Genomic DNA, 26,031 nt, shown 5'->3' on the forward strand with positions numbered 1-26,031 from the left:
AATAAATAAATAAATAATAATTAAAACTTTTTTTTTTATAACTTTATAAAAAGTTTCTCGTGAGCATGAGATAGTTTCTCGTGACCACGAGATACATGTCTAAAAAATAAATAAATAAATAGTTATAAAACATTTTTAAACATTTTTTTTATAACTTTATAAAAAGTTTCTCGTGCGCACGAGAAAGTTTTTCTTGCACACGAGATACTAAAATGATGTCTAAAAAATAAATAAATAAATAAATAAATAAAAAAATAAAAAAAATTCCCCCATGTCCCTTTAGGGGCTCCGTAGCATATCATTATGTCAAGATAATGGCACTAGCATTTACTTAATTTAAGAATATTTTTCAACACATTGAGAAAAAAGGTCTCTTTTTTTTTCTACCAAAAAAAGTGCATTTGTTATTAGTGAGAATATACTTATTTTAAGCTATTTTTGGGTTCATTGAAGTTAGCTAATTTTACTTGTTTTGGAAAGTCTTAACAAGCAGAATTTTCTTGTTCTATTGGCAGATCATTTTCCTTAGTTCAAATAAAATACCCCTAATTTTTGTATTTTTTCCCCTGTTTTTGAACACTGACTTTTTGCAGTGTACTGACCTTCTCACAAGAGGGCTAAAATGACGTGTGCTCGGAAAAGAAGGAAGCAACAGTGGCTGCCGTCTTCCAACAGATCAATCATGTGACCAATCAGACTTCCTGTCAGGCTGCGAGACATGAAACATGGCTTGTGGAAGTGGACACGCTGCAACACGGCCTGGTCTGCCTCGCCATCTCAAATATAGCAACGTGTCTGAGGCATAAATCTTCAGGCACTTTACAGGCCACACCTGGGAGAACGTTGTAAGGCCCCTGGCGAGGACTCAAGTTCACAACCTTTAGTAGGAGCAACTCTTGACGTAAAACCACGAGACATGCGCACCAAACACACACACGTCTCATGTTGTGTCACAAATAATCTGATGTGGTCAGAATATGGTTCTAGAACACACCTTTGTGTACGAAGAGTGTGTACACTGCAAAGTATTCACAGCTCTTCACTTTTTCCTATGTTACAGCCTTATTCCAAAAATGGAATACATTAATGGTGGTGGCAGCATCATGGTGTGGGGTTGGGACATGGGACATGTCCCTGTTTGGAGTGAAGAAGCGCATGTCAAATGTCAATTCATGAATTACAGAGGGTTTCACATGATATGCGTGGAGGGGGGCGTGGCCTGCGGGCCTGCCGTGGAGCGGGGTGTGCAAGGACCGGCCTCGAAGATAGCGACAGGTGAGTAGACTGCCCGTCTGGGGCTTATCTAACCACCTGTCGCCTTTATTAGCAGCAGCCGGCACGAGACAAGTTGTAGGAGTTGAGAGTTGGAGCCAGAAACACACACACACACAAAGAGACTGAGAGAGGAAGCACGGACACGCCTGATGGAAAGTCCTGAGCACTTGTGTGTATGATAATAAACAGACTGTATTCAAACTGTCTACCGGGCTCACGAAGATCTGCCGGCCAGGAGAACCCCCGACAAGAGGGAAACGTCCACAATATGTTACCACAAATGTATTCCTAGCCACTTCCTGCTCTGCCACTGATAATAGAATGGCAGATGCACCCTAATTTTTCCACTGGCTATCGTGATGCGCAGCTTGAGTGCTGGTCTTGTAAAATAGAGAAACTGGGTTTAAGTCCCGGTCGGAGTTGAAGTACAGAATTACAATTTTTAAATTCATGTTTTGATAATGTCAAAATTGTACACGGATTAAATTAAATTCACGTTTGATCAGAAAAAGTATGTAAATAATCATTTCACGTAAATCAAACTACTTATAAAGCGCTTTTTATACATAAAATAAGTGCTTTACAGACTTAAAAACAATACTCCGATGACCCACATCCCCAATAATCACACACACACACACACACACACACACACACACACACACACACACACACACACACACACACACACGCGCGCGCGCGCACACACACACACACACACACACACACACACACACACACACACACACACACACACACACACACACACACACACACACACACACACACACACACACACACACACACACACACACACACACGCTAAAGGATCTCAGGGTTCGCAAAGGTTTGAAGTGTAAAAGCATAAGAAGAACCTTACAATTGAACCTGAAACACACTGGGAGCCAATGCAGAGATTTTAAAACTGGTGTAGTGCGGGCCCGCCTGCTGATATTTGTCGGGACACGTGCCGCTAAATTTTGGAGTAGTTGTAAAGGTGCAATAACTTTTTTTTTTTGGAAGACCAGAAAGCAGGGCGTTACAATAATCTATACGACTTGTAATAAAAGCTTGCATTAGCGTTTCCGTGTTGCCCTGAGAGAGAACTGTGAACTGTTAAAACTGTTTTTAACTATTTAACTGCCTTTTTATCTAACAATTTGCTCTTAAGATCATTTGTATCTGCTCTTTCTATGGGCATATATATATATATATATATATATATATATATATATATATATATATATATATATATATATATATAATATGTGTATTTTACCTCTGTTTTAAATTACATATTTTAGTCCGTCCTTTGCCTGCATTTTCTTTGTGGTGTACAGCCCTTTGTTTTTCAACTGTGGATGTTTTTAAAGGGCTTTATAAATAAAGTTGGTATGGTATGGCGGTGTTTTTCAACCACTGTGCCGCGGCACCCTAGTGTGCCGTGAGATACAGTCTGGTGTGCCGTGGGAGATTATGTAATTTCATCTAATTAGGTTACAAATAGGGATGTCCGATAATGGCTTTTTGCCGATATCCGATATTCCAATATTGTCCAACTCTTTAATTACCGATACCGATATCAACCGTTATATACAGTCGTGGAATTAACACATTATTATGCCTAATTTGGACAACCAGGTATGGTATAGATAAGGTACTTTAAAAAAAAATTAATAAAATAAAATAAGATAAATAAATTAAAAATATTTTCTTGAATAAAAAACAAAAGTAAAACAATATAAAAACAGTTACATAGAAACTAGTAATGAATGAGAATTAGTCAAATTAACTGTTAAAGGTTAGTACTATTAGTGGACCAGCAGCACACACAATCATGTGTGCTTACGGACTGTATCCCTTGCAGACTGTATTGATATATAAGGCAGGAATCAGAATATTAATAACAGAAAAAAACAACCCTTTTGTGTGAATAAAAAAACAAAAAACAAAAACGATACCGATAATAAAAAAAACGATACCGATAATTTCCAATATTACATTTTAACGCATTTATCGGCCGATAATATCGGCAGGCTGATATCATCGGACATCTCTAGTTAAAAATATTTTTTGCAAACCAGTAATTATAATCCGCAAATAATGTGCCGTTGTTGAGTGTCTGTGCTGTCTAGAGCTCGGCAGAGTGACCGTGTAATACTCTTCCATATCAGTAGGTGGCAGCAGGTAGCTAATTGCTTTGTAGATGTCGGTGGTTTGTCGTGATCACATTATGCGGGAGGCAGCGTGTAGGTATAAAGGTATCTAACGCTTAAACCAAAAATAAACGAAATGCGAGTGCCGCTAAGAAAAGGCATTGAAGCTTGGGGAAGGCTATGCAAAACGAAACTAAAACTGAACTTGCTGCAAAGTAAACAAAAACAGAATGCTGGACAACAGCAAAGACTTACAGCGCGTGGAGCAGACGGCGTCCCCAAAGTACATCCGTACATGACATGACATGACAACAATGTCCCCACAAAGAAGGATAGTGTCTGCACAACTTAAATAGTATTGATTGCCAAAACTAAGCAGGTGCTTAGGAAGACATAAAACTGCTACAGAATAATACCAAAAAAAGAGAAAAATCCACCAAATTAGGAGCGTAAGACAAGAACTAAAACACTACACACAGGAAAACGTCAAAAACCTCAAAATAAGTCACGGCGTGATGTGACAGGTGGTGACATTACACCTACTTTGAAACAAGAGCTATACTGATGCATGCTTGGTTATGGTTTAAAATCATATCCAACAATTGCGAAAACAACTTTTCATTGTCAATATCGGCTGCTGAGTTTGCATTTTTCAATGATTTCTGCTGGTGGTGTACCTCGGGAGTTTTTTTAAATGAATAAAATGTGCCTTGGCTCAGAAAAGGTTGAAAAACACTGCGGTATGGTGTAATAAAAAAGTGTGAAAATGTATTATTGGAGCCTCCAAAAAAAATTCCCCAATTTAGCCTGTGTGTGTACACACCGAAAAACACAAAAGCGTTTTTTGCAAAAAAAAAAGTAGAAGAGAAAAATGGATTGTGTTGCCGACAAGAATAATCATCTGTCAAGCGTGAAGTCTGAGGTCGTCTCTCAAGTTGACACGCAGACCTCAACACCATCAGTCACACGCTGCAGGCCATAAACGTCATCACGCCATGTTGGAAATGTATCTTTGGGAAAACACGGAGCTTGACAAAACTAAATTTGTATTACTTTAAAAGGTCATGTCAATAATTTCAAAGAAAATGCTAGGAATATACATAAAGATGACAAATATCTGGAAAATAATCAATATTTCAATGAATTCAAGTTAAAGAATGACAAATGATCATTTTTGTTTCGTTTTGATGAATTGGGAGTGCAAGACAGGGCTTGTATACGTTGTAGCATTTTATAGTGCGATACATGTTGTTCACTTCCAACCATACTTGCCAACCCTCCCGAAATTCAGCGCCTCTCCCGAAAATCTCCCGATTTTCAGCCGGAGCTGGAGGCCACGCCCCCTCCAGCTCCATGCGGACCTGGGTGAGGACAGCCTTTTTTCACAACGGGAGGACAACAGGGTGACAAGAACTAAATCATCCAGACTAGAGATAAATTGTATTATTATGTTTATCTTACCTAAAAATAAATATATTTATTAATTAAAAAAACCCAAAAAAACTAAATACATTTTTACTATATTTTGCTAAAAACATCAAAATTAATTGTTTTTTTATTTGTATTTTTTCTGACTCCTTATTACATCCAGCCATAGAATTAAAATAAACATATTTGAAATAATTAATTTTAAATTATCATAATAATTTCATTTAAAATGACCATATTTAATTATTAAAATAATTGCTTGTTTATCAACAACTTTAGCATTTTATTCATTACATTTTGAAGCTCTCAGAAGCCAAGTTATGTTATATTCCTTAAGATTTATTTATGCAAGTTTGAAGTATCAATTATCTAAACACAGTTTTGTTTGCATATTTTCAGGATATATATTTATTTTATTATATATATATATATGTATATATATATATATATATGTATGAAATACTTGACTTGGTGAATTCTAGCTGTCAAGATACTCCTCCCCTCTTAACCACGCCCCCAACCGCCCCCCCCGCCCCCCTCCCCCGACCACGCCCCGCCCCACCTCCCGAAATCGGAGGTCTCAAGGTTGGCAAGTATGCTTCCAACACCCATATTGGCCGATATTGATCCGATACAATATCATACATATTTGTATTTTTTTGTAGCATGGAATGTTCGAAAAAGTTTGATCAAGTGAAATCAGCCAAACAATATTAGGTTTGAAAAACACTGACCTATTTACTTCAGGGTCCATTTTGAAGTTCTATTATTAGTTTTTAAATGTCTAATATAAAAGGATGATTTTTAGTTTTTATTCTAATTAGGGTTCAATAAGCCTTAATAGCAAAGAGAAATAAAAAAAAGCATGTAAACAAACAGCTTGGGTCTTAAGAGGTTAAGTAAATGCTAGTGCTATTATCTCGACGTAATGATTGTCATGACTTGGTCCTAGGTGTTTGCTTTTCCGGGATGCAACGGAAAGTTGGCTCGGGCGAGACGGGAATGAAGGTACATGATTTATTTAATATATAAAAAAAAAGTGCATACGAAAAGCGCGCACAGTGGCGGAGAATAAACTATGAAACCAAAAGACTATAGCATTAATAAACAAAAACTTACTTGGCTTGGACAAAAGTAGCAGCATGAAGGATGCACATGAAAACAAGTGTCAGAAATGTACAGAGCATAAATGTGAGAATGTCGTCAGAACGACAAACTGAAAACAATGAACTTAAATACTATAGACATGATTAACGAAAACAGGTGCGTGACTCAAAACGTGAAACAGGTGCGTGACGTGACAGGTGAAAACTAATGGTTGCTATGGTGACAAAAAAGTGCACAATGAGTCCAAACGTGGAACAGGTGAAACTAATGGGGTAATCATAGAAACAAGACAAGGGAGTGAAAAGCCAGAAACTAAAAAGTCCAATAACTAAACAAAACATGACTAAGACAAAACATGATTACACAGACATGACAATGATATGCGCTCGGCATCATGATTTTTTTTTTCATGCTTGAAGTAAGAAATTATTACTTTAAAAAAGTCGTTTTATACTTGTGAGTGTTGATGACACAGCTTTGCAACACTTGATATTCTAGTTTATTTTACTCAATATAGGTCATCAAATCTCAGCAACAAGCTGTAATATCTTACTGAGATCATTTAGGACCAAAACCCTTAAAACAAGTAAAACACTAACATAAAATCTGCTTAGTGAGAAGAATTATCTTATCAGACGGAAAATAAGCAAATATCACCCTTATTTGAGATATTTAATCTTACTTAGGTTTCAGTTTTTGCAGTGAGGCAAAACCATGACATCATTAGAACATTAGGTTTGACTTTGGTGGTCAGCAGTACACTTCTGTATTTAGGAAGTGATAAATGGGTGTCGCCTGAAGTCAGATGGTTAGGTCACAGTAGCAAAAAGATGGCTGGATGGCTCGGCGGCGTGTCAATGCACTGACGGTAAGCAGACACAAAAGAAAATAGCGACTGTCCCCCCCACCCTCCTGCAAACCTGCTCGTTACCGCTCTCTTCAAAGACATTCCGCTCCTTAAACGTTTTATCATAAAACATCATGGAGTCGCAGTAATGCACGTCCGTGCTCCACCTCTAACTGACTGCATGTACACATCGGAGCTGCGTGTGACTCACTGAAGTCGACGCCATATACATTGCTGCCATGGCGGAACCTGCCAGAACATCCGTGCCAGCACAGATTTGATATGGAGATTAGCATGGATGCTGCCAAGTAGCATTTTTATGGGAACCAGAACAGCTTTTTGGCTTGTACTACACAACAGTGTGTCATCTACTGCAGTGTTTTTTTTTAACCATAAGTTGCATCAGTCCATCTAAGATGAGCTCGGGCCCAGTGAAGCCGGCGGCATTTCTGGGTGTTGTTGATAAATGGCTTTTGCTTTGCATAGTAGAGTTTTAACTTGCACTTACAGATGTAGTGACGGACTGTAGTTACTGACAGTGGTTTTCTGAAGTGTTCCTGAGCCCAAGTGGTGATATCCTTTACACACTGATGTTGCTTTTTGATGCAGTACTGCCAAGGTCCGTAATGTTATCGCTTATGTGCAGTGATTTCTCCAGATTCTCTGAACCTTTTGATGATATTACCAACCGTAGATGGTGAAATCCCTAAATTCCTTGCAATAGCTGGTTGAGAAATGTTGTTCTTAAACAATTTGCTCACGCATTTGTTCACAAAGTGGTGACCCTCGCCCCATCCTTGTTTGTGAAGGACTGAGCATTTCATGGAAGCTGCTTTTATACCCAATCATGGCACCCACCTGTTCCCAATTAGCCTGTTCACCTGTGGGATGTTCCAAATAAGTGTTCGACGAGCATTCCTCAACTTTCTCCGTCTTTTTTGCCACTTGTGCCAGCTTTTTGGAAATATGTTGCGGGCATCAATTTCCAAATTAGCTAATATTTGCAAAAAATTTAGTTTTCCAGTTCGAATGTTAAATATCTTGTCTTTGCAGTCTATTCAATTTGAATTACCTTATTGAAAATAAGATATTCTTCATCTCAGTATGTTAATAATGACTGAACTAATTAACTAAATATTACAAAACTGTTGTGTATACTAATTCATAGATGTTATTGTATTATATAAAATGGTCAGTAAATGATTCTATATATTTGTAAACGCTCTGAAGTGGGAAAGGGGTAGGATTAAATAAGCATTGCTTCTTCCTACTCCTTTTCAGGCATGATGTAAAATGAAATGATATGAAATTGTGTGATGGATTATGCTGTAAGTGTGTTCATGTTCGAAATAAACTAAAGAAAGAAAGAAAGAATTATAAGTTGAAAAGGATCGTTTTTTATTTACAATTTACACAACGTGCCAACTTCGCTGGTTTTGGGTTTTGTAAAACCTCTGCCTTGTTTTTAATGAATACTTAGGCCTACAACGCTACTGTATTTTGATGTTGGTCATTATGGTAGCACTTGGAGAGCCAAGTGTTTTCTGAGGTGGTACTAAAAGTTTGAGAACCACAGTTCCTAGAAGGCCGCCAAAAAATCTGCTTCTCAGCTGTGGTCAGTACAGGCCGCAGCCATATTCAGTTGTAATACATTCTTTCACCACTTGTGGCAGTAATGACAATATCAGACAGTAGAAGTCTGGAGCTAATGTCATAAAGATGTTTCTTAAGTGCTAAAAATATAACTAAAGTGGTAAAGCTGTATTTTCCTTTCCACCTTACTTTTTTTGAGAGTATATTTAAAAACATAAATATTATTATTTATCATTAATTTATTAAAAAAAATTTTAAATGAAGAACTGCATAATTGTAACATTTTCCGGTCCCGTCAGTATATTTGATTAGTATTAATTTTTGTAATGAGCCTGATCCAAGAATTGATAATAATCTTTGTGATTAAGACAATGTAAAATATACTTTTGGATTTTAAAAACTGGCAGCTCAGTTTTTGGGGCGGTATAGCTCGGTTGGTAGAGCGGCCGTGCCAGCAACTTGAGGGTTCCAGGTTTGATCCCGGCTTCTGCCATCCTAGTCACTTCCGTTGTGTCCTTGGGCAAGACACTTTACCCACCTACTCCCAGTGCCACCCACACTGGTTTAAATGTAACTTAGATATTGGGTTTCACTATGTAAAGCGCTTTGAGTCACTAGAGAAAAGCGCTAGATAAATATAATTTACTACTACTTACAGTTGCTGGAATTTTACAGTGAATTACAAAATTCAAATAAAAAATTTAATGAGGCTACCATTTTAATTCTAAGGTAAAAATTTTGGCCACCAAGCTGCCAGATTTTTTTGTCTTTGTTTTTTTCTACAGTAAAATCTACAATCATTTTTACAGTATATTACTGTAAATGGAAAAATGCTACAAGTTTAATTTTAAGGTAAAATTCTGGCAATTGAGCTGCCATTTTTTAATTTTATTTTTTACAGTAAAATTTATGGTCATTGTATTTACAGTGCATTACTGTAAATGGGGGGGGGGGGGGGGGGGGGGGAGGTAACCAATTTTATTTTGTACAATAATATTCTGGTGTCTGAGCTGCCAATGTTTAATATATATATATATATATATATATATATATATATATATATATATATATACACACATATATGTATATATACATATATATATATATACATATATATATAAATATATATATATACATACATATATATACACATATATACATATATGTATATGTATACATATATATATATATACACATATATACATATGTATATATATATATATATATATATATGTATATACATATATATATATATATATATATATATACACATATTTATATACATATATATATATATATATATATATATATATATATACATACATACATACATACACACACACACACACACACACACACACACACACACACACACACACACACACACATTTCTTTTTAACTTGGAACTTCCCGCGGGCCGGATTTTGGACGCTGACGGGCCGTAGTTTGGGGACCCCCAGATTTAGATGATTGAAGAGCTAGCTTCCGCAGCTAGTGGGTCCATGACGATGACTTCTGTTTTGTTTGATCAACCGTTTTACTGCTGTGTTACAGACACTGTTTGGAAACAATTAAGGCCGTAGTTTGGGGACGCCCAGGTTTAGATGATTGAAGACCTAGCTTCTGCAGCTAGTGGGTCCATGACGATGACTTCTGTTTTGTTTGATCAGCCGTTTTACTGCTGTGTTACAGACACTGTTTGGAAACAATTAAGGCCGTAGTTTGGGGACCCCCAGGTTTAGATGATTGAAGAGCTAGCTTCCGCAGCTAGTGGGTCCATGACGATGACTTCTGTTTTGTTTGATCAGCCGTTTTACTGATACTGTTTGGAAACAATTAAGGTGTGTACACAAACATTTATAAAATACTTTGTATATATATCTACGACTTATTGACCGGTTCGACTAATAAATATGTAAACTTATTTATTTTTTCAAAAATTTGGTGGGTGCGGTTTAAAAACCGCTGCACTCTATGAAGAGGTAATCACGATTTTCCGATAATTAAAATTCGAAACGATAATCTTAATTTTACACCCGAAATCATCGGAAATTGAAGTATTGCTGTAGTTTACTTGACGGACACGTGACAGTCCAAACACAAGGTCTTTAGTTCCCAAACTTTTCAAAAACAAGACCTTTTGGGGTCTTGAGAAAATCCTAAATTGGAGAAGAATCCCCGTGAGCAGCCATAATAACTCCAATACTCCACGTACACTTGGACAGTGTTCACCAACATAAATACAAATGTTTCCACATTTCACTTCCAGGATGACATCGTTGATTGAGGCTTTCTTTCATGGACATGCCGTCCATGTTATTGTTTCGACTTGTCCAAAATGTTCTGGCATGAAAAAGGGCGCTACAAATAAATTATAAACCTTGACAAAATAGTCGTGTACATTTCCCCATCCCTCAAAACAAAGTGTTCATTGTTTCCTGTCAGTTCCCGTTGAGCAATTTACAATCGTTTCCACAAAAACCCCTCTGGTCGAAATGCAACGTGGACAACTCTCAGACGCGTCCATGTTGGCTCGTAAATAAGTGAGGGACTTAATTGCACCAACTTGAAAGAAATATCAGTTTGGCGACAGCAGACAAATGAGAATTTGCCGGTTTGTGTCATCGCTCTGTGGTTTGACTGACGTGGAAATGTCTGCCCGAGGGGGCTGAAGGTCACGGGGGGGTAACAACAGAGGCCTGAGTGACTTTTGAAACTACAGCTTACACCAAAAGTAGAGACCTGTTGATCACGTCGCCACCGTTTGACTGTCGTGTGGTGAATATTGATACCACACATTATGCAATACATGCTGCAAAAAGGAGATGGAGACATCATCACATTTTGCTTGCATGTGCATCGTCTTTGCCAAAATCACACACACACACACACACACACACACACACACACACACACACACACACACACACACACACACACACACACACACACACACACTCTTGCATTTGTTACCTTCTTGAGACCTCCGAAAAATGCCTACCTCTTTAGGATCATCCTTTTCAGATATATAAAGATTTGTATTTACAACATTAATAATATATACATACTATGCAAATGTAAAAAAGGTAAGCTTTTAGTTATTTTTTGTAATTTTTTTGTTTTTAATTGGTTTTTAACCTTTATTATCTACTATAAGTTATTACAGTATGTATATGTAAAAAATTTTTTTTTCAAACTAATATTGTCCAAAAGTGGCGCATTTCAATTTCTTACACACACTTGTTATTACATATGTTGGCCAGAGGGGGAGCGCTTCAAATTTTTACACACACTTGTTATTTCATATGTTGACCACAGGGGGAGCACTTTTAAAACAGTCAATTTGAAAATTCCCTCCTTTTTGGGACCACCCTAATGTTGATAAATTTCACCAACAGGGGTGCAAATGAGACATTCTCTATTAGATGCAATGGTTTTCCGTATTGGGACCATAATTTTGGTCCCAACTTGTTAATTTTTTTGTTGTTGAATTTATTTGTTTATAATTGTTTTTTAATCATATTTAATTTACTTCAAGTTATTACAGTATGTCTCTATATACATATTGATTTTTTATTTTTTTTAATTAATTTTGGCCAAAGGGGGCACATTTCCATTTCTTACACACACTTGTCATTTCATATGTTGACCAGAGGGGGAGCACTTTTAAAACCGACACACAGTCAATTTGAAAAATCCCTCCTTTTTGGGACCACCCCAATTTTGATAGATTTCACCACCAGGGGTGCAAATGAGACATTCTCTATTGGATGCAATGGTTTTCCGTAGTGGGACCATGATTTATGTCCTAATTTGTTCACCGCTCCTCATATGGAAGGTACTTTTCCTTGTTGATGTCTCAAGAAGGGTAGAAATACAAGAACACCCCCCCCCCACACACACACACGTATTTGTTACCTTCTTGAGACCTCCGAAAAATGCCTACCTCTTTAGGACCACCCTTTCTAGATATATAAAGATTTGTATTTACAACATTAATAATATAATATAAAAAAAGTAAGCTTTTAGTTATTTTTTTTACATTTGTTTGTTTTTAATTGGTTCTTAATGTTCATTATTTACTATAAGTTATTACAGTATGTTTTAAAAAAAATACATTTTGGCCAAAGGGCGCGCATTTCAATTTCTTACACACACTTGTTATTACATATGTTGGCCAGAGGGGAACCACTTTTAAAACCGACACAGTCAATTTGAAAAATCCCTCCTTTTTGGGACCACCCCAATTTTGATAGATTTCACCACCAGGGGTGCAAATGAGACATTCTCTGTTGGATGCAATGGTTTTCCGTATTGGGACCATGATTTATGTCCTAACTTTTTCACCGGTCCTCATATGGAAGGTACTTTTCCTTGTTGATGTCTCAAGAAGGGTATAAATACAAGAACACACACCCACCCACCCACACACACACACACACACACACACACACACACACACACACACACACACACACACACACACACACACACACACACACACACACACACACACACTAATCTTATTGTGATTTCTGCACGGAGACACTTTTTGAAGCATGACATCATAACGACAAAGTGGTCACTGGTCCAAAGTCAACTAATAAAGTTGATTCAGTGATTAAGGGACCCGCACAATGAACACTGCTGCTTTCACTGAGTGTGTGTGTGTGTGTGTGTGTGTGTGTGTGTGCACGCACCTGTGGCCTTCTCCGGGTTGTTGCACATGAAGCACAGCCACCCTCCCTCTGCTTCACTGTAGCCAAACAGGTCAAAGAAGCGAACGTCCTCCAGTTGCGTCTGCAGACTGTCCAGGTCCTGAAGACAGAAACACAAACAGTAAATGACATTTCCACTGAAATCACCGCGGTTTTGATTTCCAACACGCTACTCAAGTGAAAGACCGAGTCAGGACACTGAACGAAAACTGTCTGGCACACAAAGTTCTCCTGGATGTAACTTTCACAGGGTGCGTTTTAAACATGGTCGAGATATGCATCGCGTGTGTGTGTGTGTGTGTGTGTGTGTGTGTGTGTGTGTGTGTGTGCGTACGGTGGGAAAATACTGGGCAACATTGAGCCTCCTCATTACAAATCAGTGCAAACCTGCAGCACATGGTAACAATTAAGCCTCACTATGAAGTCACATCATTTGCAGTGTAAATAAGGTGAGTTTGTAGAAAAAAAGTGACTGATAAAAAAATGAGATGTATGGCTCTTTGAAGGGAGCCGGATCTTGTGGAGCCATTCTTTTAAAAAGAGCCGTTCAAAAGACTGGCTTGTGTGTATATATATATATAGTCGAGGTTTATATATATATATATATATATATATATATGGATATATATATACATATACATATGTATATATATATGGATATATATATATTTTTTTATTTTTGCAACAAAATAATCACTGGTAGCCCTTACAAAATAAGATGTGGATCGGAATAATTTAAATTTACATCAAAACAATGAACCATAATAGTCAGAGCAAATAAAAAAGTAACTGAATATATTTAAATAGGCAAAATCAATTAAAAATGGTTGACATTGTATCTGAGAGTCTGGACCAAACACGTCTCAGTTTGAAAATCTGGAATAGACTTCCTGAAGATGTGAGACGGGCCTCAACGTTGGCAATGTTAAAATCCAGGCTGAAAACACTTGTATTTAATTGTGCATATGACAACTGATTGATTTTAATTTAAATTAAGTCTGATTGTATTTTCTGATTTTAATTTGACATATTTGTATTTTTTCTGTAAAGCACTTAGAATTGCCTTGTGCACTAATTGTGCTCTATAAATAAACGCACCTTGCTTTATGTATGTGCATAAAAACAGCTCTCAAACACGAATCGGCTCTCATCATTTGCTTTAAGGAACCATTCAAAAGACTCGATTCGTTCATGAACGTCACATCTCTAGCAACTGACCAGCATCAGGACAAGCCACAAACATCACACACTGAAAGCTGGAAAAAAAAAACACCTTCAAGTGGAAGCGGGAAATTTGAAAGCCCAGTTGAGATTTTGATCAGACAACACGTCAGAGTTTGACCTGACACCTGACACCTCACACCGGATCACTTCCTGTTGTGCCTCAGGAGACTTCAGTCCAGTGCGCATAACAGCATTCTTAACTCCGGGAATGTTTTAGTTTTCTTCCGTATTTGCATTAAGTAATGTGATCACACTTACATTCACCACATATAAACAATATGCTTCACCTATTTTTGTATAAAAAACACTTGTTAATATTAAAATTGCCATAACTGTACGGCGAGGTGAATGTTCCGTCTCGTAAAGTGTGTCGCTTTGTGTACAATTTTGACCAAAGAACCACCATTACGTGTTATGTAGACCACAAGGAAGTGTTTTCCATTTACAAAAAAAAAAAAATAATATGACTTTTTTTAATGCGCCCTAAAAAGACCACCAGGCCTTAGTTTGCCCATCCCCGCTTTAGCCTTTGAATAAACCCCTTGTCAGGTTCAAACACTGATGACATCTATTAAACAAGACAAGAAGCAAGGAATCAAACAGAGACAGAATTAAATTTGGCTCAATGAGGAGAAACGCGTACACCTGTAGAAGAGGTGCCTGGAGCTTGGGCAGGTCCTGCTTTCTCTTCGCTTTGTAGTTCTCGGGTCAAGACAAAATCTTTCTGTGGATTACAATACATCAAAGAAACAGAACACTTTCATGTTGCTTCCCATCCTACACAGTGGAGTTTTACAAGCCTTCTTCTTGGTAGGATCAAAGACAGCTCAGGGTGAGCTGAACTCAATTTAACACAAAGTTTTGTGATAACTTAGATAGTTGATCTGCCGTCTCTCTTCCCTGCTCTTTCCCCTTCTCCTGCATGGAGAGGTTGTCAGGTGACCACGGATCAGCCTCTACAGAGGAGGCACGAGCTGTTCCAAAATGGCACCCAGGGTGGACCATTCCTCCTGTTAGAGTGTCCACCCTGAGATCGGTAGGTCGTGAGTTCAAACCCCGGCTGAATCATACCAAAGACTATAAAAATGGGACCCATTACCTCCCTGCTTGGCACTCAGCATCAAGGGTTGGAATTGGGGGTTAAACCTCCAAACATGATTTCCGGGCGCGGCCATCGCTGCTGCTCACTGCTCCCCTCACCTCCCAGGGGGTGATCAAGGGTATTGGGTCAAATGCAGAGAATAATTTCACCACACCAGTGTGTGTGTGACAATCATTGGTACTTTAACATTAACTTTACATGCAAGAGGACCCCCTGCTGGCTCAACTATGGACTGGACTCTCGCATTATTAACTGTATCCACTCTGCATCCATCGTGGTCCCTTACAGGGTTTCTCGTAGTTCCCATTGGGTTGAGTTTTTTTCTTGCCCTGATGTGGGATTGTGCAGCCCTTTGAGACACTTGTGATTAAGGGCTATAAAAGTAAACTTTGATTGATGATTGATATGGCAAAGCTAATCCGTGCCTCCGATACCAGACTCCTGAGCACATTGAGAAATATTCACTACCCACTATCCATGGATGACAACGTGTGTGCCAGCTGCGTGGATGTCCTCCCGGCGCACCAGGATGACGCTTTGACAGGAACACACTTGCAGTTGGGCAACAGGATGTGGACAAGAGGCATGTTTGGCAGCTGGATATCCTCATGCATCGTTTGGCGTTTCAACACCACATGTGTTGGGAGCACGTGGACCTGAGACAAGCTTCAGTGGAAATGCCAGGAGTACAGTAGACCCTCGTGAATTGGTCCCGGGCCTGACAGTTTCCCTTTAAACCGATACGGTACCAATTCCCGGGACCTGGGGATCAATACTGGTACTCAACGGTACCAATTTTCGGTATTTTTGTGTGTGTGTTAATACAGTGTTTTTCAACCTTTTCTGAGCCAAGGCACACCACTAGCAGAAAACATAAAAAAACGAAACTCAGTAGTTGATATTGACAATAAAAAGTTGTTCTCGCAGTTGTTGGATATGAATTTAAACCATAACCAAGCAGGCATCACTATAGCTCTTGTCTCAAAGTAGGTGTACTGTCACCACCTGTCCCATCACACCCTGACTTATTTGGAGTTTTCCTGTGTGTGGTGTTTTAGTTCTTGTCTTGCGCTCTTATTTTGTTGTTGATTTTCATGTCATGTACGGATGTACTTTGTGGACGCCGTCTGCCGCTCCACACGCTGTAAGTCTTTGCTGTCGTCCAGCATTCTGTTTTTGTTTACTTTGTAGCCAGTTCAGTGTCAGCTTTGTTTAGCGTAGCCATTCCTAAGCTTCAATGCCTTTTCCTAGCGGCACTTACCTTTTGTTTATTTTTGGTTTAAGCATTAGATACCTTTTTACCTGCACGCTGCCTCCCGCTGTCGTCTGCATATCGTGATCATGACAAACCATGTTCCCGACATCTACAAAGCAATTAGCTACCTGCTGCCACCTACTGATATGGAAAAGTATTACACGGTTACTCGGCCGAGCTCTAGACAGCACCGACACTCAACAACGGCACATTTGCGGGTTATAATTACTGGTTTGCAAAAAATTATTTTAACCCAATTAGGTGAAATTACATAATCTCCCACGGCACACCAGACAATATCTCACGGTACACTAGTGTGCCGCGGCACAGTGGTTGAAAAACACTGTTAATAGATAATGTTTTTAATAACAAAATCTAGTTTTTTATTGCCACATTTAAAAATAAGCTAATTATGATAACTGCTTATTTTATTATTTTTTTATGTATTATCTTATTTGCAAGTATGACATTAATGTTGCAATTACAGTTGCAAGTCCAAGACGTTAGATCACAGGTGTCAAACTCAAGATCTGGACCGCGACATCATTTTATCTGGCCCGCAAACACCTGGAAATGATATGTGTCAATAAACTACTTCATATTTTCTCACTAAATGTAATTGATTTTTTTCATTTTGACAGAAAAAACATGCAGGATTCTCACAGGAATGAGGCAAAAATACAACCGTACCTACTGTGTATATTGATACTTTATTAGGTATCAATAGTATCGACATTTGGATTGATCGTCCCTACTTTACTTTGAAGCTTTAGGGGTTGTGTCTTTCCTCTAGTCCTCCAGTGATAATGTTACATGGAAGAAACTTAAGTCTTTTTTCCACTATGGTGATGAGGATTAGTATCTTCGAAGCGGCTTCGCACTGTGGATATATGATTGTGGAGGGGGGCGTGGTCTGCGGGCCTGCCTCGGACCGGCCTCGGAGTCAGCGGCAGGTGAGTAGATTGCCCAGCTGGGGCTTGTTATCTAATCACCTGTCGCCCTTATTAGCAGCAGCCGGTACGAGACGCGTTGTGGGAGTTGGAGCGAGAGAGAGAAACACGCCGAGAAAAAGACTAAAAACAAAGACTGAAAAGTCGCAGAAGAGTGTGCTGTCGTGGCGTGTGAGAAAATAAAACAATTGTCAAACCTGACCACCGGGCTTACCAGAGGATCTGTCGCGATCAGGGGAACCCACGGGAGGGCAACGTCCACAATGACGTCTTTGTTGCAGCTTTGTCTCAAATCTGAGCCAGTGTTCTGGCAAGACATGCACCCTCCGCATCCGTTTTGAAGGGAACTTTCACGCGAGTACCATCTTTAGCCACGTGAACACAGCTGTGGTAAAGATTGCCGGCATCAGGTGTTTTTTTGTTTTTTGTTGCACCCTTAGAAGTGTTGACAGTGTAAGTATTGTACTTACGAAGCACCATCTGTTTGAGTGTAACGTGCATCTTAGTTGTAGCTTTCATTAACACATTTGGAAGTGTTGAAATTGCCATGCAAAATCGCTAATGCTAATTAGTAGCATCAAGCTAGCACATTTTTAAGTCAGAAAGAGAACAAGATGATACAGTATTATCTGCTCACAGATGCTACCTGGTGGTCATTTGAGTACACTGCAGCTAGTCCTGGATAGTCCCACTCCTTAAATGATTCAGTCACATGCAGGATTCTCACAGGAATGAGGCAAAAATACAACCGTACCTACTGTATATATTGATACTTTATTAGGTATCAATAGTATCGACATCTGGATTAATCGCCCCTACTTTACATTGAAGCTTTAGTGGTCGTGTGTCTCCTCTAGTCCATCCATCCATCCATTTTCTACCGCTTGTCCCTTTTGGGGTCGCGGGTGGTGCTGGAGCCTATCTCAGCTGCATTCGGCCGGAAGGCGGGGTACACCCTGGACAAGTCACCACCTCATCACAGGGCCAACACAGATAGACAGACAACATTCACACTCACATTCACACACTCGGGCCACTTTAGTGTTGCCAATCAACCTATCCCCAGGTCAAGTCCTCCAGTGATAATGCTACGTGGAAGAAACTTAAGTATATTTTTCACTATGGCGGTGTGGATTAGTATCTTCGAAGCGGCTTCGCACTGTGGATACTGTATATAACTAAGTGTACTGTGGATACTGCATATAACTAAGTATACTGTGGATACTGCATATAACTAAGTGTACTGTGGATACTGCATATAACTAAGTATACTGTGGATACTGTATATAACTAAGTATACTGTGGATACTGCATATAACTAAGTATACTGTGGATACTGCATATAACTAAGTATACTGTGGATACGGCATACAACTAAGTATACTGTGGATACTGTATATAACTAAGTATACTGTGGATACTGCATATAACTAAGTATACTGTGGATACTGTATATAACTAAGTATACTGTGGATACTGTATATAACTAAGTGTACTGTGGATACTGCATATAACTAAGTATACTGTGGATACTGTATATAATTAAGTATACTGTGGATACTGTATATAATTAAGTATACTGTCGATACTGTATATAACTAAGTATACTGTGGATACTGTCTATAACTAAGTATACTGTATATAATTAAGTATACTGTGGATACTGTATATAACTAAGTATTCTGTGGATACTGCATATAACTAAGTATACTGTGGATACTGTATATAACTAAGTATACTGTGGATACTGTATATAACTAAGTATACTGTGGATATTGTATATAACTAAGTATACTGTGGATATTGTATATAACTAAGTATACTGTGGATACTGCATATAACTAAGTATACTGTGGATACTGTATATAATTAAGTATACTGTGGATACTGTATATAACTAAGTATACTGTGGATACTGTATATAACTAAGTATACTGTGGATACTGTATATAACTAAGTATACTGTGGATACTGCATATAACTAAGTATACTGTGGATACTGTATATAACTAAGTATACTGTGGATACTGCATATAACTAAGTATACTGTGGATACTGTATATAACTACGTATACTGTGGATACTGCATATAACTAAGTATACTGTGGATACTGTATATAACTACGTATACTGTGGATACTGTATATAACTAAGTATACTGTGGATACTGCATATAACTAAGTATACTGTGGATACTGTATATAACTACATATACTGTGGATACTGTATATAACTAAGTATACTGTGGATACTGTATATAATTAGGTATACTGTGGATACTGTATATAACTAAGTATACTGTGGATACTGTATATAACTAAGTATACTGTGGATACTGCATATAACTAAGTATACTGTGGATACTGTATATAACCAAGTATACTGTGGATACTGTATATAACTAAGTATACTGTGGGTGCTGTATATAACTAAGTATACTGTGGATACTGTATATAACTAAGTATACTGTGGACTGTATATAACTAAGTATACTGTGGATACTGTATATAACTAAGTGTACTGTGGATACTGCATATAACTAAGTATACTGTGGATACTGTATATAACTAAGTATACTGTGGATACTGCATATAACTAAGTATACTGTGGATACTGCATATAACTAAGTATACTGTGGATACTACATATAACTAAGTATACTGTGGATACTGTATATAACTAAGTATACTGTGGATACTGCATATAACTAAGTATACTGTGGATACTGTATATAACTAACTATACTGTGGATACTGTATATAACTAAGTGTACTGTGGATACTGCATATAACTAAGTATACTGTGGATACTGTATATAATTAAGTATACTGTGGATACTGTATATAACTAAGTATACTGTGGATACTGTATATGACATGTTTGTCGCAGATTTGTCTCAAATCTGTGCCAGTGTTGTGGCAAGACATGCACCCTCTGCATTTATGTGTAACAAGAAATAAGCCTGCATCCGTTTTGAAGGGAACTTTCATGTGAGTACAATCTTTAGCCGGCAATCAGTTAAAAAAGGCAAACTCTCCCTTTTGGGACCAAAGGGATGATACTGGTCAGATCAAGTGTGATATCACTTGAACACTTTGCTATAGTAAAAATATATCGTAAGGGAAAAAGACAGGACTAAAAAAAGTCAGTTCTCCTCTCCTCTCACATCCTCTCCCTCCCTCTTGTTGTCTACACTGTGGCTCCTCGCTTCCTCAGGTTCCATCCTGTCTCCTGTCCTTCACCTCCCTCACTCCTTCCCTTCCTCCGCCGCGCTTTATCAACACAACAGCTACGAAAACAAACCTTCCCGCTCGGGACACAAGAGGGGGAAAAAGGTGAAACAATAACGGTCAAGTATCTCCTCCATCCCAGACTTCCCTTCCTATCTGCCACCATGTCGCCTTTCCTCTTCCTCTCCTCTCCTTCTGACATGACTGGACTAAAAGTACACCTTTAAAAAAAAAAAAAAGTAATATCACCTCTTTGATGTCCCGTATACCTTCTTTACACCTTTCTATAATGTGCAATAATGTTATAAGTGTATATATATATGCATATGTATGGATATGTGCATGTGTGTGGATACATACATATATACATATATATATATATATATATATATATATATATATATATATATATATATATATATATATATATATATATACATATATATATATATATATATATATATAAATACATATCTTCTTCTTTTTTTAATCTTTTTTTTACTATTTATATTACCAAATGATTGTGGATAAACCTTAGGGGATCTGCTCCAATTTCGTTGTTTTTTGAAGCTGTTCACTGTAATAATGACAATAAAACTCTATTCTATTCTTCCACATGTTCGTTATTGTTGAAAACTAAGCAATAAAAGGCAGAACATACATCTTACATTTATGAAGCCGGTCTAGTAAAAAACCCAAAACCAGTGAAGTTGGCACGTTGTGTAAATGGTAAATAAAAACAGAATAAAATTATTTGCAAATCCTTTTCCACTTATATTCAATTGTATGGACTGCAAAGACAAGATATTTAATGTTCGAACTGGAAAACGTTGTTATTTTTTGCAAATATTAGCTCATTTGGAATTTGATGCCTGCAACATGTTTAAAAAAAACTGGCACAAGTGGCAAAAAAAACTGAGGAAGTTGAGGAATGCTCATCAAACACTTATTTGGAACATTCCACAGGTGAACAGGCTAATTGGGAACAGGTGGGTGCCATGATTGGGTATAAAAGCAGCTTCCATGAAATTCACGAACACGGATGAGGCGAGGGTCACCACTTTGTGAACAAATGCGTGAGCGAATTGTCCAACAGTTTAAGAACAACATTTCTCAACCAGCTATTGCAAGGAATTTAGAGATTTCACCATCTAAGGTCTGTAATATCATCAAAACTTTCAGAAAATCTGGAGAAATCACTGCACTTAAGCGATGATATTACGGACCTTGGATCCTGCAGACGGTTCTGCATCAAAAAGCGACATCAGTGTGTAAAGGATATCACCACATGGGCTCAGGAACACTTCATAAAACCACTCTCAGCAACTATAGTTGGTCGCTACATCTGTAAGTGCAAGTTAAAACTCTACTGTGCAAAGCGAAAGCCATTTATCAACAACACCCAGAAACGCCGCCAGCTTTGCTGAGCCCGAGCTCATCTACGATGGACTGATGCAAAGTGTAAAAGTGTTCTGTGGTCTGACGAGTCCACATTTCAAATTGTTTTTGGAAACGTCGTGTCCTCCGGAACAAAGAGGAAAAGAACCATCCGGATTGTTATAGGCGCAAAGTTCAAAAGCCAGTATCTGTGATGGTATGGGGGTGTATTAGTGCCAAAGGCATGGGTAACTTACACATCTGTGAAGGCACCATTAATGCTGAAAGGTACATACAGCTTTTGGAGCAACATATGTTGCCATCCAAGCAACGTTATCATGGGCGCCCCTGCTTATTTCAGCAAGACAATGCCAAGCCACGTGTTACAACAACGTGGCTTCATAGTAAAAGAGTGCGGGTACTAGACTGGCCTGCCTGTAGTCCAGACCTGTCTCCCATTGAAAATGTGTGGCGCATTATGAAGCCTAAAATACCACAACTGTTGAAGAACTTAAGCTGTACATCAAGCAAGAATGGGAAAGAATTCCACCTGAGAAGCTTAAAAAATTGGTCTCCTCAGTTCCCAAACATTTACTGAGTGCTGCCCTTGATTGAAATCATAATTTTTTTACTGTCCCCCTCAGCACACGCCTCTGTTCAAAATGTTTTTGCAATAATGTCCGCAACAAAAATATTATGCCAAACGCCCCTCTACACTTTTACATGGAAAGATATAGTTTCCAGTGCAGTATGTCTGCTATGTTTATGGAGTGTTCTGGAAGCAAGACTGCCCATAAATCATGCTCACATACCTTTCTGTGCGGGGTGGCGTGTTGCGTCATCGCCATGTGGAAGCTGTGAGCTCCCTTCAGCTGAGTCCTCCCCCAAAGTGACGCCAGTCTTTGGACACACTCGTCTCCAGAGCACAGAGGGACCTTGGACTTGCTCTACCAAAACATCGGCGTAAAATAAAGAAAATGTTTTCAGGGGGGTTTTTATTTCAAGTGAGATTGGGGGCGTGGAGGTGCACCTGCAGATGCAGCAGCATGAGGTGTATCCACACATGAGGCTGGCGGCTGCTCAGGTTGAACGTGGACTTGGCGTACAGGCAGTAGTGTCCCTTCTGGGGGCAGGAGAAGGACAGCCTGGCCACACATCCTCGCTGGGACTCTGCCATGAAAAAAATTGTAAGATGACACAAATGTGTGAAGTTGTTCCAAACCAATGGTGCCAAGTATCCAAACCTTTTTAGGTTCAAACAAACAAAATTACCTCACATAAATTACCTTATCGACTACGGCGTCGACGCGGACTACAAAGGCGGACACGCGCAATTTTTCAGGATTCATGCAGATCCCAAATACAGATCAGCAGGTACCAGAAGGTAAGAAAAGTTGCTTTTGCATAATATTGCGAAACAAAACGCCAGATAATATGTCTTACCGAAAATGCATAATAAAGAAGGAAAAAAAACATATAAGTCGCACTGGCGTATAAGGCGCATTTTTTGGGGAAATTTCTTTGATAAAACCCAACACCAAAAATAGACATTTGAAAGGCAATTTAAAATAAATAAAGAATAGTGAACCACAGGCTGAATAAGTGTACGTTATATGAGGCATAAATAAATGATAAATGGGTTGTACTTGTATAGCGCTTTTCTACCTTCAAGGTACTCAAAGCGCTTTGACACTACTTCCACATTTACCCATTCACACACACATTCACACACTGATGGAGGGAGCTGCCATGCAAGGTGCTAACCAGCACCCATCAGGAGCAAGGGTGAAGTGTCTTGCTCAGGACACAACGGACATGACGAGGTTGGTACTAGGTGGGGATTGAACCAGGGACCCTCGGGTCGCGCACAGCCATTCTTCCACTGCGCCACGAACGTGCCTGGTATGTTAACGTAACATATTATGGTAAGAGTCATTCAAAGAACTATAACATATAGAACATGCTATACGTTTACCAAACAATCTGTCACTCCTAATCGCTAAATCCCATGAAATCTTATACGTCTAGTCTCTTACGTGAATGAGCTAAATAATATTATTTGATATTTTACGGTAATGTGTTAATCATTTCACACATAAGTCGCTCCTGAGTATAAGTCGCACCCCCGCCCAAACTATGAAAAAAAACTGCGACTTATAGTCCGAAAAATATGGTAGTTCGGAAAATACGGTAAACTTGTATACCATGAACACTGGAAAAACGCGGTTAAAATCCCCGCACAGTCATCAAACTTATTTTATTACAACTTGCGTACAATAGTGATACATTTTGAATAGTTCAGCACAGGAAGTGAACAAATAAATGTGTTAGAAATTGCTATGAAATGGCAAAAGGGTAGGATTAAATACCGTATTTTTCGGAGTATAAGTCGCACCGGCCGAAAATGCATAATAAAGAAGGAAAAAAAAACATATATAAGTCGCACTGGAGTATAAGTCGCATTTTTTGGGGAAATTTCTTTGATAAAACCCAACACCAAAAATAGACATTTGAAAGGCAATTTAAAATAAAGAATAGTGAACCACAGGCTGAATAAGTGTACGTTATATGAGGCATAAATAACCAACTGAGAACGTGCCTGGTATGTTAACGTAACATATTATGGTAAGAGTCATTCAAATAACTATAACATATAGAACATGCTATACGTTTACCAAACAATCTGTCACTCCTAATCGCTAAATCCCATGAAATCTTATACGTCTAGTCTCTTACGTGAATGAGATAAATAATGTTATTTGATATTTTACGGTAATGTGTTAATAATTTCACACATAAGTCGCAACCCCGCCAAACTATGAAAAAAACTGCGACTTATAGTCCGAAAAATACGGTAGTTCGGAAAATACGGTAAACTTGTATGCCATGAACACTGGAAAAACGCGGTTAAAATCCCTGTACAGTCCTCAAACTTATTTTATTACTACTTGCGTACAATAGTGATACATTTTGAATAGTTCAGCACAGGAAGTGAACAAATAAATGTGTTAGAAATTGCTATGAAAGGGTAGGATTAAATAAGTGGAAATATGTGATGTACCATATTGTAAGTGTATGCATGTTCAAAATGAACTATAAACATACAAATTCAGTTTTAACAATAAAATAACACTCTTTAGATGAAATCGCCCATAAACCAAAATACATGTTTCTATTACAGAGTCATCAAAATAGTCCAACTTTACTATAGACACTATGAGTGGCGTGTTGACATACGTTATATTGCGTCACGCAGCAAGCGGTGGTGAGTTTCTGGTGGACTTTCTCCGCGTTTTCCGTGAGCGTCAATGTTTGGATTGCGTGTGCACCTTTCCGCGCAATCTGTTTCCCCTCAGACGAGGCTTGGACAGTTCACCTCGGCGGGTCAGGCAGCGACATGACGTCGAAGCCGAGACCACCCATGACATCACGCTGTTTTGGCTTTGGCTCCTGACAGGAGAGTCTAAGTGAGCACATGGAAAAGTGGTGGAATAAGGAACGTGTTCAGTTACAAATGTTTTCTGTTACTTGGTTCCTGTTTTGAACGTATACATATGTGTGTGTGTCATGTGACTCCTCACTGCCTCTCAGTTCAAATGACATTAAAGGGGAACTGCCCTTTTTTTTTTTTGCATATTCAGAATCAGATTAGCTTTATTGTCATTGCATGGAAACAACGAAATTGAACAGCAATCTAGCTCAGTGCTTTTTAAAACAACCTACATAAAATACTCTTAAGACAACAAACAATACATTTTTTAAAAACATT

General features: G+C 38.4%; 1 protein-coding gene across 1 annotated transcript in view; it reads right to left on the reverse strand.

The window, feature by feature from the left end:
• Window positions 1-26,031, reverse strand: part of veph1 (ventricular zone expressed PH domain-containing 1) — a 196,653-nt gene that overhangs the window by 6,863 nt on the left and 163,759 nt on the right. The window contains exons 10-12 of the mRNA XM_061925970.1: window positions 23,293-23,432; window positions 23,075-23,209; window positions 13,107-13,224 (exon numbers count right to left, since the gene is read on the reverse strand). Of these exons, the coding sequence (XP_061781954.1) occupies window positions 13,107-13,224; window positions 23,075-23,209; window positions 23,293-23,432 (393 nt within the window). The remainder of the gene's footprint in view (window positions 1-13,106; window positions 13,225-23,074; window positions 23,210-23,292; window positions 23,433-26,031) is intronic.

Source organism: Nerophis lumbriciformis, linkage group LG30, assembly GCF_033978685.3.
Source record: "Nerophis lumbriciformis linkage group LG30, RoL_Nlum_v2.1, whole genome shotgun sequence".
Lineage (NCBI taxonomy): Eukaryota > Metazoa > Chordata > Actinopteri > Syngnathiformes > Syngnathidae > Nerophis > Nerophis lumbriciformis.